This window comes from Seriola lalandi, unplaced genomic scaffold, assembly GCF_002814215.2.
Source record: "Seriola lalandi dorsalis isolate HSWRI2012SDOR001 ecotype SW California unplaced genomic scaffold, Sedor1 jcf7180002054677, whole genome shotgun sequence".
NCBI lineage: Eukaryota > Metazoa > Chordata > Actinopteri > Carangiformes > Carangidae > Seriola > Seriola lalandi.
Genome location: NW_019525230.1, coordinates 446,971 through 458,542, shown reverse-complemented (window position 1 = coordinate 458,542; position 11,572 = coordinate 446,971). Strand labels below are relative to the sequence as shown.

The following is an 11,572-nucleotide window of genomic DNA, read 5'->3' as shown; positions in this document are numbered from 1 at the left end:
AATTTAGGAATATGCACCATGTAAAATAAACTGGAGTAATGAAGGTATCACAACTAAACTCTGATATAGGGCCTCAACCTCAGGTAATAAAGTCCACATGAAGGCCCTCATCAGATCAGATGATACTATATTTCAGTGCAGCAAATTCCCAAACAAAGTTACAATTAATGATATTACCACAAGCCTATTGCTGCACAGGGAACCTGCAACTTCTGCAGGTCCATTGGGATCTAGGGCCCAACAGCATGGAGCTCACAGTCTTAATTTTCATATCATATTTACCATTTCAATTTAAATGTCACAAAAAAACATAAATTTAAAGACCATATATAGTAAAATAATTATATTAGGAAGGATCTTATTTTTTTGTATTGAAACTCAGATCATTTTGGTCAGAATAGCAAACAGTATGTCCACAAAGTCTCCCATTATCATTAAAGCTTCTTCAGTCAGTGCATTAATGTGACACCATGAATTCAAGTCATGGTTTTCCATTTTTAGAAATACTTAATGGTTCATCCGAAAATCATAAAAGCATGATGCCAATAATGTGGGAGTGTGTATGAAAGTGAGTGAGACACACACAGACAGAGAGAATAGGGAGAGGGAGAGAGAGAGAGAGAGGGGTGGTGGTCATGAACCAGGGAAGCGTAAGTGACTACATGTGACAGTGCACCACACTTTATCCATGGCAGCCCTGCAGAGATGAGCCTGCCTGTTCGCCAAAGCTTCCATCTGTCTGCGGCCCTGCTAGGAGTATCTGCTATTCACCACACTTACACTCTGCCCCACGCTGCTCTGCTCGGTCCACGCCAACGCCAACTCTGCTGGTGAGAGCTATATTTACAAACAGCTGCCGTGGCACTGGGTAGAGTACCATGAGAGGGAGGAGAAACACTGTTTTGCATGAGAATATTTAACTTTCACACCTCTCCCATATTACAGTATGAATTTGGTTATTTTTGTATGTTGATCTAGAAGTGATTCATAGAATAGATTCATTGTCTATCTTTATATAAGCTATTTGTGGAAAGAAATATGACAATGCATTCACTCCTGCACACTCATTAAAGGATATACACTCAGTCAACTTTATTATTTTAATATTTCTCCTCAATAGAAATTTCTGTGTAAATAAACATTTGTTGCAGGAGACTAACAGGCATATAGAGAAGCATCAGTCACACAACAACAGCAGAATAAAGGGGAAGTTTGGCGAGTTTGTAAGCTAGACAGGACGCCATGTGGAGCGCAGCAGTGTTTCAAACATTTTGAACAAAAAAAAAAGACAAATGCTCTCACCTAGTTTTTGCACAGGAGCCCACATTGCACATGGCTACTTTATAATTTTGTCACAATTAAAATGTCTCTTAAATAAACCCATCAAATATTCATACACAGAAACAGAGCAAAATAAAATCACAGACAAACCTCTTTTTCCCACTTTTTCATTATTAATTTTTTTCTCAGGTGAAAATGATCTTAATTTGAACATCTTTTCTCTGCATTTAACAGAAAACACATTCTTTCATGCGCTTTATAATGAGATACAGATTGAAACCTTTCTTCTCTCCTACATCTTTTCCCCTCGCGTCTCCCTCTGCTCCGTCACTCCTCCCTTTAAGTCATTCTCACTCCTCCTCCATCCAACTCTCCTCCCATCACCTATACAACACTTCAACCTGCTCCCCATCCACCTTTCTCACAAGGGGAAGACCAGAAACCCAGAGAAGGTGGAGTACTTCCAGCCTCCCATCAGGTTGCCTCTCTCCAGTCTGAGGTAGGCCTTATCCCCTTTCTCCATAATCACCAGGCCGGCGTTGGTGGCAGCTTCTCTGGTCACGTCCTGGTCCCCGGCGAAAGCTGAAATCATCGGCCAGCCGTTCACCATCAGGCTGACCTAAAGCAGACAATATGAAGGAATGAGAGACTGCATGTCGGTCCACTGGAATCATTACTGTAAGTGTCATAGTTGAGGTGTTGTACCTGGATAGTTTGTCTATTGTAGGCCTTTACAACATGGAAGTTGAAGCTGTACACTCCTCTCCTTGGTGCCAGGAAGACACTGCTCTCTTGGTCAAAATGAGTGCCGACGTTCACCAGGATCTGAGTCCACAGATGATATGTGACATTATACACGAAACAGTAAAGGAGCACAGAGGGTTTGGCAGTGAAAAACAGATACCCCACCCCACCCTCTAACTACCTTTATACACCTGCTCACTCCAGGTAGATCACAGACTTCTCCCAAACTCCCGGGTCATATTTCTACATATCCATTTCCAAAAAAAAAGCCCTAAATGTCCATGAAAAGCTCGCGGATCATGCAGTATAATCCAACGGTTCTGTGGCCAAACGGCTGCACTGTGAGCAAAACGTCAGTGTTTACCTCATTAGCATTTTGTCTCACTGTCAGAACTCTAATCATATGTGCATCTTATTGGCAGAAGACCTCTGTCTAAAAATACTTGGAGTACAGTTAACAGAAGCTGAGCGGGAGAGAAAGTGATATATAACTATTTTATCATGACGGCACCATGGAAAGATCTTCTTCTGTTAAATGGTTCGGGAAATGAAACTACTTTCAACCTTAATGAGCATTTCACACTATTTTAACTATTTTGAATCCGATTGAATTTTTTTTTTTTTTTTTAAATACACCGTGTCGCTGAAACTTAAAGACACACTTCAGCAGTCACACACTCACATTATCAAAATAGATGATCATGGTGCGGTTGCTCATGTCCGTGGGCTCGTGGTTGGTCTGGCGGCTGGCGGAGAAGGCCACCCGGCCGGAGCCGGAGCGGACCGACATGCCCAGCGCGTTACCGGCCGGCTCAGATGAAGGAGTGGAGTCACATACGACCAAGCATTTCCCCTCAAGGATGATGGGCTCTGTGTCATTCTGGCCCCTGGACCCCGTGGGTCCCCACAACAGGAGCACACCTAGCAGGAGCGGGAGGTCAAAGTAGATTGACCTGGGGTGCATGACTGATCCTGGGCTGTTTAGGGTGACTATCTCTGATTAATTCTGCTATGAAGAAGTGTCACTTTGGACAATGTGAAATGTAAATAAACATGCTATGATGAAAGAAATTGTCCAAACCTCTCTCAGAGTTCAGAGTTGGTTGGATTAAAAGACAAAGAGAGGAAACCTGCTCTATCTTTAACCTCTATTCGGTTGTCGCTGGTATCACCTGCAATCAAACCAGCAAACGTGTCTCAAAACTAAATTACATTCAAATGAAATTCAGAATGGTTCATTGACCAAAGCTGTCAATCACAGCCGTTCTGTTTGTCTTTCTGTTTTTCTTGTCTGCCCACACAAATCCCAAATCTCTCCAGTGTCCTACGTGCTGTGTCAGTAGGGGGCCAGAATGACAGTCACACACAAAAAAAAAAATAAATAAAAATCTCCTGGAAATTTCAAGTTGATTTCCTCAGCAAAAAATAAGACAAGAAGGAGGAAGAGAAGTAGCATGGGACGCGAAGAGAAGACCTGAGGAGATAAAGGTACAGCAAAGTGAGTGAAGATCCAAGCTCAGACTTTATATGGTGGCGAGGAAGATGTAAAAGATGCTGAGAGGGGAGGTGAGGAAAAAAAAAACAAAAAAAACAGATGAGGTAAGATTCTGGAGAGGTGACAGGGGAAGGATGTAGGACCCAGAAGGGAGTGAGAAAGAGAGAGGGAGTAGGGGAACAACTCCACTGAGTGACCATCTGTCTTCTACACGTATCCCCCACTCCCTCCCTCCCAGCACTGTTCAACACGCATTCCCTCACACACACACACACACACACACACACACACACACACACACACACACGTTTTCTCACTTGTGCTCTTTTTGTTTTTCACACTTACAAAAACACTAGTTATTACTTTTGCAATTTATTTGATTTTTTCTTCAGGTTCAACATCGTTTCTGTCGTTGTAACTCAGAAATTTAACATTAAGTTGGAGAATAGAGTCACTTTTTGCCCTTGGCAAGTTCAAAATGTAAATTTTTAAATACCGTTAATTTATCTTTCACCAAAAGGAAATGATTCACAGTGCAAAATGATCTATTATTAACCTTAAAACAAGTGCTCTAACATAACCCGACAACTATTTGCTCTATAAACTACAATTCTAGCGTTGCAAGTAAATGAAAAACAGAGATGATCACCTGCTTCCATCTGCACAAGCTGGTATTCCATATCAGGTGAAAACAGTCCAAGCTGGGTTAAAGTGATATGGTCAAAGAGATCCTTGTTCTCTCGCTCCTCTATCACGTTATTTCACCGTACGACAGTTAGTCTGAGTGTAACCAAGACAGAGCACGCTCTAATCCCTCCGTCTCTCTCCCTCCCTCTCTCTCTCTCTCTCTCTCTCTCCCGCTCTCAGCCACCCCCCTTTCCGTCTGCTTATTTCTCACCCTCTATGTTTCATCCGCCCACTCACCTTTACAGTGAAATAAAGAAAATAGGATGATAATTGGGTATCTGAGACACTTCAAAGAGTACAGTTAGCGAGTGAGTGGCAGTTGTTTTCCCCTTTTTTTCTTTAATATCCAATCAAATCAGCGATTCCTTGTCTTGTGTCTTCAAGCCGAGTTAAAAAGGATCAAGGTGGCTTGTGCACCTTCATGTGAGTGAAAACATTTGCAGCTCCACTGCTCCATGGATGTGCAGCTACCTTTTTTATGAGCCACTATAGCAGATACAGGGCTGGATTATACGTTCTTCACCAGGCCGGTGAAGCATGTATAGGCACAGCTACAGGTCAGTGAAACAAATAAACAGAACTGAACTTTCAGCTCCAGAAACACAGCATCACATAAAATCTGTCTTTTTTTTATCTCCCCCTCATTAATGAAACACTCACCGATGCAATTCAATTCTACTGCACCTAGAGCCTCCAAAATGACCATGGAGCTGAATCAAACCCTCTCTGAAACAGCAGAGACAAAAACTGAACAGCATGGCCTTCATGGATCTAGTATTTATTTAAGCATTGTTGTATTAGACTGCTAGGTCTATCTAATAAACCGGCAACAGAGTGTATTATCAGCAGTCAGTCACTTACATTTCTGAATCTCTGTGGAATTGAAAAGCACATAATAATCTTCCAATCTTGCTACGAAAAAAAAAAAAAAACCCATTTCTGGTCTTTTTCAAATGAGTCTTCATTTGCTCATCAAATCCTTCTCATACTCATGCATCAACGGTCCTTTCGCACTGTTCTGTGTTGGAAATAATTTCCATGTCACTATCACCTGATCACAGTTTTCGGTGGTGTGCTTTTAGAAGACAAGCTCAGCTAAAAAAGTTCCAGTTGGCAGAAGCTCCAGCGCAGAGTCGCGTTGTTCCAAATGTGGAAAATTAATCAACGCTGAATTGTCTTGGAGCGTCTTTATCTAAGTCAAACCAGCGCGGCTGCCAACAGAGTTATTCTCTGGGGCTTCCTTTTCCTCCACCTCAGACTTTGACGATAGAGATGCGGCTGTTGAGCTCAGCTTTGTAGAGTCCGAAGCCCAGGCACACCGGCTGGGTGAACGTGGTGGAGAAGGTGTGGAGGTGGGTCAGATTGCTCGATGGCCCCACCTCAGAAAAGGTGATGGTGCCCGCGCCGTAGTCCACGGCCACGGCGACTCGGTTGCTGGTCATTTGGCATGTTAGGCGGGTTTTTCTGCGGTTGTGCCAGGCAGCCAGCTTCCTGTCATGCTGCTGTGTCAAGCTCCACGACACCTGGGGATTTAACAGAGACATGGGGGTTAAAGTCTAAAGTGGCAGGTAAAGAAAGGCACTCTCAGTACTTTGATCATATTTAAAGATGCTACATGTATTTCAACAGTGTATCAGTGCCATGTCAAATTTGAAGCCTTAGTATAAATGACATAAATTGCCCTACAGGGGTATTTGATGGGGAAATATTTTTCTCCAGGGCACAGCCAATACAGGAAGAGGGTTCTGTCTTTCTCCTATAACAAAACAGCCTTTTCATTTTCACTGAAGCCAGACAAAAGAAAGTCAGAGTGATGTTCATGAACTGAAACATTAAAAATATGGTGTCGCTACAAATACCACTGGCATTAGAGGCCCCCACCTTTTTTATTTATTTACAAAAACAACAAATTACAGCTAAAAAATGTGACATATAGCACCTTTAAATGTTTAAAGGCTATCAACTAACCCAACGAGGTGGAAGACATACCTTGTTGTTCCCGAAGGCGTTGTCATCTTTCCCCTTCCGTCCAATACTTCTATAGCAGATGCCAATATCCCAGAATCCCTCAGCTTCCAGCTCCCAGTAGTGAGTCCCAGAGGAGAAGGTCTGGACAGTGAGAACCTGCGGCCAGTGGTCGAAACGCTCGGGGTGAGCAGCGCAGGGCAGACGGCTTTTAACCCGAGTCGCTGAGCGAAGGTCATCGGTGACGCTCAGGAGAGGATGGGCGGTGTTTGTGTCCAGAGTCAAAGGACTGCTTACTGTCAGAGAGAGACATACAATAATATCTTTTGTTGCTTGAATTACATTAATTGTGGTAATTTTTGCTGCTTTATTCTGACTGTGGTGGGCAAAACACAATCTACAGAATGGAAAAATGAGAACAAAGCTTTTCTTTCTTAAGAGAAATATTTCCAGTGGATGCTTGATTACCACACATAGAAGTAGTTGTAGTGAGAGTCAGAGGACGTCATAAAAATAAGTGATTAAAATCAAACCAAATCAAAATTTGAAAGGATTGGGATATTTTAGGAAATATGCTTCATGCCGAGAGATAGATGTGAAGATTGATGCCACTCTCACATCTGTCTGTTACACATGAAGCTACAGCTGGAGTCACTTAGCTTAGCTTAGCTTAGCACGAAAACTGGACACAGGTGAAAACAGCTGGCATGGCTCTGTCAAAAGGCAAAAAAAAAAAGCTCACCGATTAACGCATTGTATCTTGTTTGCTTAATTTGTACAAAAACCACAAAGTGTAAATATGACTAGTCAGGAGTGTTGTGTGTTAATCAATGAGCTTTATAGCTGCTGTTTCCCACCGCTTCCAGTCTTTATGCTAAGCTAAGCTACGTGGCCGCTGGCCGCAGCTTCATATTTAAGACAGATGTGATGCTGGTATAAATCCTCTCATCTAACTCTCGACAAGAAAGTGAATATTTCCTCGAAAACATCAGACTGCTCCTTTGATAAATTAAAATAAACCTGCTACTCACAGAGCTCCCTCTTGAGTTCACTGAGGCAGCGAAGGGTGGCGGTGATGAACTCTCGATACTTGCTCTCTATGTCCTCCAGGATGTGCTTCCTGTCCAGACTGATGGCTTCAGGTGTGAAAAGTGGGCTGTTCAGGTCGGCTAGTAACCTAGACGACACATGCAGCAGGAAAAATGAGCACAGACAGACACATATAGAGCTTGTTGTAATTACATAAGTGCATTTGTCCTTTCTTTTTCTTGCTGTCTTTCTACCTCCCGCATACAAACATTTCCTAACATGCGTAAAGTATCTACATGCACATCTACATACACACATCAACACACCTTAGGATGAAGCATCACTGATTTATTCTGGACTTACTTTGTGTCATCTGATTGAAAGGCCTGAGGAAAGAAGAGTCAAGGACAGCTGAGAAAAATATGACATAAAAGGATTCATTCACACAAACAACTACAAATGTCCCTGAGAATGAGCCCAGCTGGATGAGACAGCAAAAAAAAGCAAGGTTATACTCACTATAACTAACCCCATCTGAGGCTCTGCACAGTTTGTTTGGTTGATTCGTACCATCTTTATTCCATGATAAACGAGCTCTGACAGTACGAATTATAATAATACCAAACATCCTCTGCTGCGTACTGTAGCTGCTCGGACTCTTTTAAAGCACTAACGAGCTTAAACTGACAGCATCCTCCCTGGGTTCAAATGGTAAACATTGATCCTATTTTCACTGACTTAATATACACAATCCAGAAAATACTGTATAAGTTTTGTGCCCCAGAGTGAGCAGTATAATATGTGGTAGTATAATACAATGATTTGTCTGGATATTCATCACACCCATTCGCACCAGTTTGGTACCATTTAAAAATAAGGTGTTATTTTCCCACTGTCACGCATCTGCCGGTACGCACCACATAAAACAGTGGATGTCATGGTAAATAGCACTGACCTCAGTTCAGTACTGTTGACTAAATTTCAGGGAAGGAGACAAGAGAGCTGCAACAAAACTCCCCAGTTGGGTTAAAAGTGGAGATGTTGCAGCTTTGACCAGATGATGGCACTAGATCTGTGGTTCCCAACCTGTGGGCCGAGGCCCAGTGGACCAACACACCATTTGCAGAACAGTTTTTATATATATATATATATATATATATATATATATATATATATATATAATATAAATGTTGAAAACTTTGACTTTATTAAGGCCTATTACTGTGATAAGATGATTATAGAAACTTTTATGTTGTCGCCAGCCGTACCATATTGTGTAGTTGTTTGTGCGCTTAAAGAAAACTGGAGACTCAAAATGGAAAGCAACAGGAAGAATTAAAAGGAAAGATGAGTCAAGATATGTCAAACAAAAAAGAGAAAAGGGAAGGGGAACCACTGCACTAGATGAAAAGTTGAGGGATCACCAAAGTGATTATATTTCATCCTAAGGGGATCATGAATATCGAAACCAAATTTTATGGCCATCCATCGAATATTTGTTGTGACATCTGTCCGAATGGATGACCGAGGTCGTAATATAATTCTCTGGGAGCCATAAATGGTAAAATAGTTATATTTCAGAAGCTAAATTGTTGCATCATCAGCTTCATTTTGACATGTGTATCATGGTTATTCACTGTGACCACCCTACAAACACTATAATACATCAGAGTGTCTGTTCAGCGCCACGTCTTACCCAGATGAGCAGGAAGGGGTCCGTCTCTGCCAGCAGCGAGGCCAGGTAGTGCTGGATGCTGAGCGTCTGGCTCATGTCGTCTCTCACTTTGGTGCAGTCCTCCTGCACACGCTCAATGACCTGCTGTCGCTCCCGCTTCGTGATCTCCCTCAGGGCCACCACCAGCTTCTTCACCTGGACCTGCAGGTTCGAGCCCAGCCGCTCCACCTGGGTGTCGTCCTTAGTCAGAGAGTCCTGCAACCAGCAATGAGGGATCGGTGGTCGGTGCCAGAACGTTGACTGATACATAAACATCTCATCACTCTGGCAGAACGTCTTCTCCTGAGACACTCACTATGTTGCACTGTCTTTGCACAGTTTATGTGTTTTTACTCACAGCCATGCAGGAATCAATATTCTCATGCTCTTTGAGGATTCGCTCTCCATCTTTCAGCTTATCCTCTGCTTTTCTGAGCAGCGTCTGGAGAATGACCTGTGAAATCACACGTTCGGTATTTCAGCAGCCTCACACTGCTGCACAAACACACATAAAAACACACATCTATATTTATTCCGGCTCACCTTCAGATCATCTTCCACTTGTCTGAGCGCCTTCACTTTGTGCTGAACATGGCCTCCCTCCAGCAGACAGTCGCCGCACACGTACACCCTCTCATCGGCACAGTAGTAGCGGAATATCTCTGTGTGTGTTGGGCACTTTCGATGGGAGAGGTCCCCCAGCGGCTCCACCAACCGATGGGTGCTAAATGCCGGTCTTTCCAGATGGGGCTGGAGGTGTTCAGCACACAACGACACCTCACACCTCAGGCAGGTCTTGACAGCCAATGACGGCTGCCCTCGCTCCGCCTCGGGGGGGCAGCAGTCGCACCACACTTCGCCGTGCTCCTCCTGGCACTGTGGACAGGTAAAGTGAACTTCCCCCTCACTCTGGCTCCAGGCCTCGCGGATGCAGGTGGGGCAGAAGCTGTGACCGCAGGGCAGGGGGTGGACTTGGCTGAAGATGTCTCGGCACACGGAGCAGGTCAGCTCCTCCTCCAGGGACGCCATGGTGGTTGGAACAAAAGACCCTGACATGCGTTTGTGTCTGTGTCACACAAAGCTACTCACTAAACAGCAGATTTACAGAGAGAAATCAAACACACGCTGCTTCTACTAGATTCAATTCACATACAAAACCTCATTAACAAAAAGTAATGATCATTTAAATTCTGACAAACTGTAACCAGTCATGATGACAGAGAAATTACATGCTGCTGTGATATGTAAGACGCGTTAATGCCCAGACAGAGCACAAGACACGGTTAGTAATGAGCTGCTGGCAAGTGGGAAGTCCTTGTTTCACTCCGACTGTGCACTCAGGCCAGTAATCCTGTCTGTTGGGCTTTTGCCTACTGTGCTCTATGAATAGAGTACTTAACAATGTGATCACTATTACTGGGAAAAGTAATAGTGGAGAAGCTGGACAAAAATAACACCAAATGACTTAATGCAAGGAAATACATCGACACTTGCAAACTAATGTCTTACAAATGACATAACGTTGAATCAGGACCTGCTGAACTCGTTTAACGCACAAACTGAACTAGTACCAAAGTTTAAAGAGACAATTTGATTTAATTAGCCAAATAATCTATTGAGCAAACAGTAATACAACAGTATGTGATTATTAAGGAAAGAAAACAGTGACTTCTCGGTGTAAACGGGTTGTAACACTGACCGGAGGTGAGTGTTGCCTTGACTCTTTCCCAGGCTGGTGTGGTGGAGGGATCAGGAGATCATCCTCGACAGCTTCTTGGCCCGGATTTACTCTGCATGTGCTCGGCTTCTGCACATTTAACACAACAGCACTTCACACATCTTCATCGCAGCTGAACTGTAGCGGTCATTTTAAAAACAACATCTGAAAACAGAAGTGGTATTTCTTACCCTGGTGTTTGCAGACTGCGGCCACCGGTGAGGTTGTGTGGTCAGTATGTTGAGCGTGTAGGCTAATCCCAACAGATTCACCCCCCCCCCCTCCACTGTTTGCTTCAGACATGGCTGAGGTCACGTGACACTGAGATGGTGGTTGGGTATTGGAGAAAATTATTAGGTAACTTTAAAGTTAAAAGCATTAGTTCTCAGAAGGATTGTCTTAGTTATTTCTAGTGAATTCTGCTTAAAGTTGTAGACATTGAAACTACTCTGACATAAGGTATATACAACATGGGGTGGAATTTTATATATATATATATATATATATATATATAAATATATATGTATATATATACATACAGTATATATATAACTTATATTGCACACATTTAACAAGTCCAAGTTGTGCTCCTTGTACCTGAAGACAGTATTTTTCCATAGTGCTTAAAAAGTAACCACAAAATTATCCTCAGGCTGATTCTGTCAACATAGTTAATCAAATGCTGCAGGAGGAAGTAGGTGGAGAAAGTAATAAAGTATGTGCTAAATAAAGGAAGCAAAGGAGATTCACAAAATTCTTTCTCTATTTATCTTTATTTTTCTCCTGTTTTTCTTCTGGAGTACAACGTATTATTTGCTCTTACACGCAGGTGCACATTTTCCTAGGTTTAGGTTTAGGGTCACAGGCTCAAGCATCTTCAGTACAAGTGGTCAGGCCGCCACAGAAAGAGGCGCCTTTTAAACAAGCGAGGTCGGTTCAC

At 42.9% G+C, this 11,572-nt stretch overlaps 2 protein-coding genes across 2 annotated transcripts; both read right to left on the bottom strand.

Annotated features, from left to right (window-relative positions):
* Positions 1-1,067: 1,067 nt before the first annotated feature.
* Positions 1,068-4,878, bottom strand: cbln12 (cerebellin 12). Its single transcript, XM_023421794.2, has 4 exons — positions 4,170-4,878; positions 2,708-3,499; positions 1,987-2,106; positions 1,068-1,900 (listed from the first exon to the last, which is right to left on the bottom strand). The coding sequence occupies exons 2-4, from the start codon at positions 2,987-2,989 to the stop codon at positions 1,703-1,705; spliced, it is 600 nt and encodes a 199-aa protein (XP_023277562.1). The 5' UTR covers positions 2,990-3,499; positions 4,170-4,878; the 3' UTR covers positions 1,068-1,702.
* Positions 4,879-4,966: 88 nt separating this feature from the next.
* Positions 4,967-10,961, bottom strand: trim110 (tripartite motif containing 110). The gene is made up of 9 exons (XM_023421793.2): positions 10,824-10,961; positions 10,615-10,722; positions 9,459-10,003; positions 9,274-9,369; positions 8,898-9,131; positions 7,565-7,587; positions 7,204-7,349; positions 6,197-6,468; positions 4,967-5,730 (listed from the first exon to the last, which is right to left on the bottom strand). The coding sequence occupies exons 3-9, from the start codon at positions 9,969-9,971 to the stop codon at positions 5,461-5,463; spliced, it is 1,554 nt and encodes a 517-aa protein (XP_023277561.1). The 5' UTR covers positions 9,972-10,003; positions 10,615-10,722; positions 10,824-10,961; the 3' UTR covers positions 4,967-5,460.
* Positions 10,962-11,572: the final 611 nt, after the last annotated feature.

Coding starts and splice junctions, on each gene's coding strand:
- cbln12 (XM_023421794.2), bottom strand. CDS start 2,989: ATGCACCCCAGGTCAATCTACTTTGACCTCCCGCTCCTGCTAGGTGTG. Junction 2,107..2,707: donor TGATCATCTATTTTGATAAT/GTGAGTGTGTGA, acceptor CTGTGGACTCAG/ATCCTGGTGAACGTCGGCAC. Junction 1,901..1,986: donor ACAATAGACAAACTATCCAG/GTACAACACCTC, acceptor TGTCTGCTTTAG/GTCAGCCTGATGGTGAACGG.
- trim110 (XM_023421793.2), bottom strand. CDS start 9,971: ATGTCAGGGTCTTTTGTTCCAACCACCATGGCGTCCCTGGAGGAGGAG. Junction 9,370..9,458: donor AAGTGGAAGATGATCTGAAG/GTGAGCCGGAAT, acceptor GTGATTTCACAG/GTCATTCTCCAGACGCTGCT. Junction 7,588..8,897: donor ACCCCTTCCTGCTCATCTGG/GTAAGACGTGGC, acceptor TTCTTTCCTCAG/GCCTTTCAATCAGATGACAC.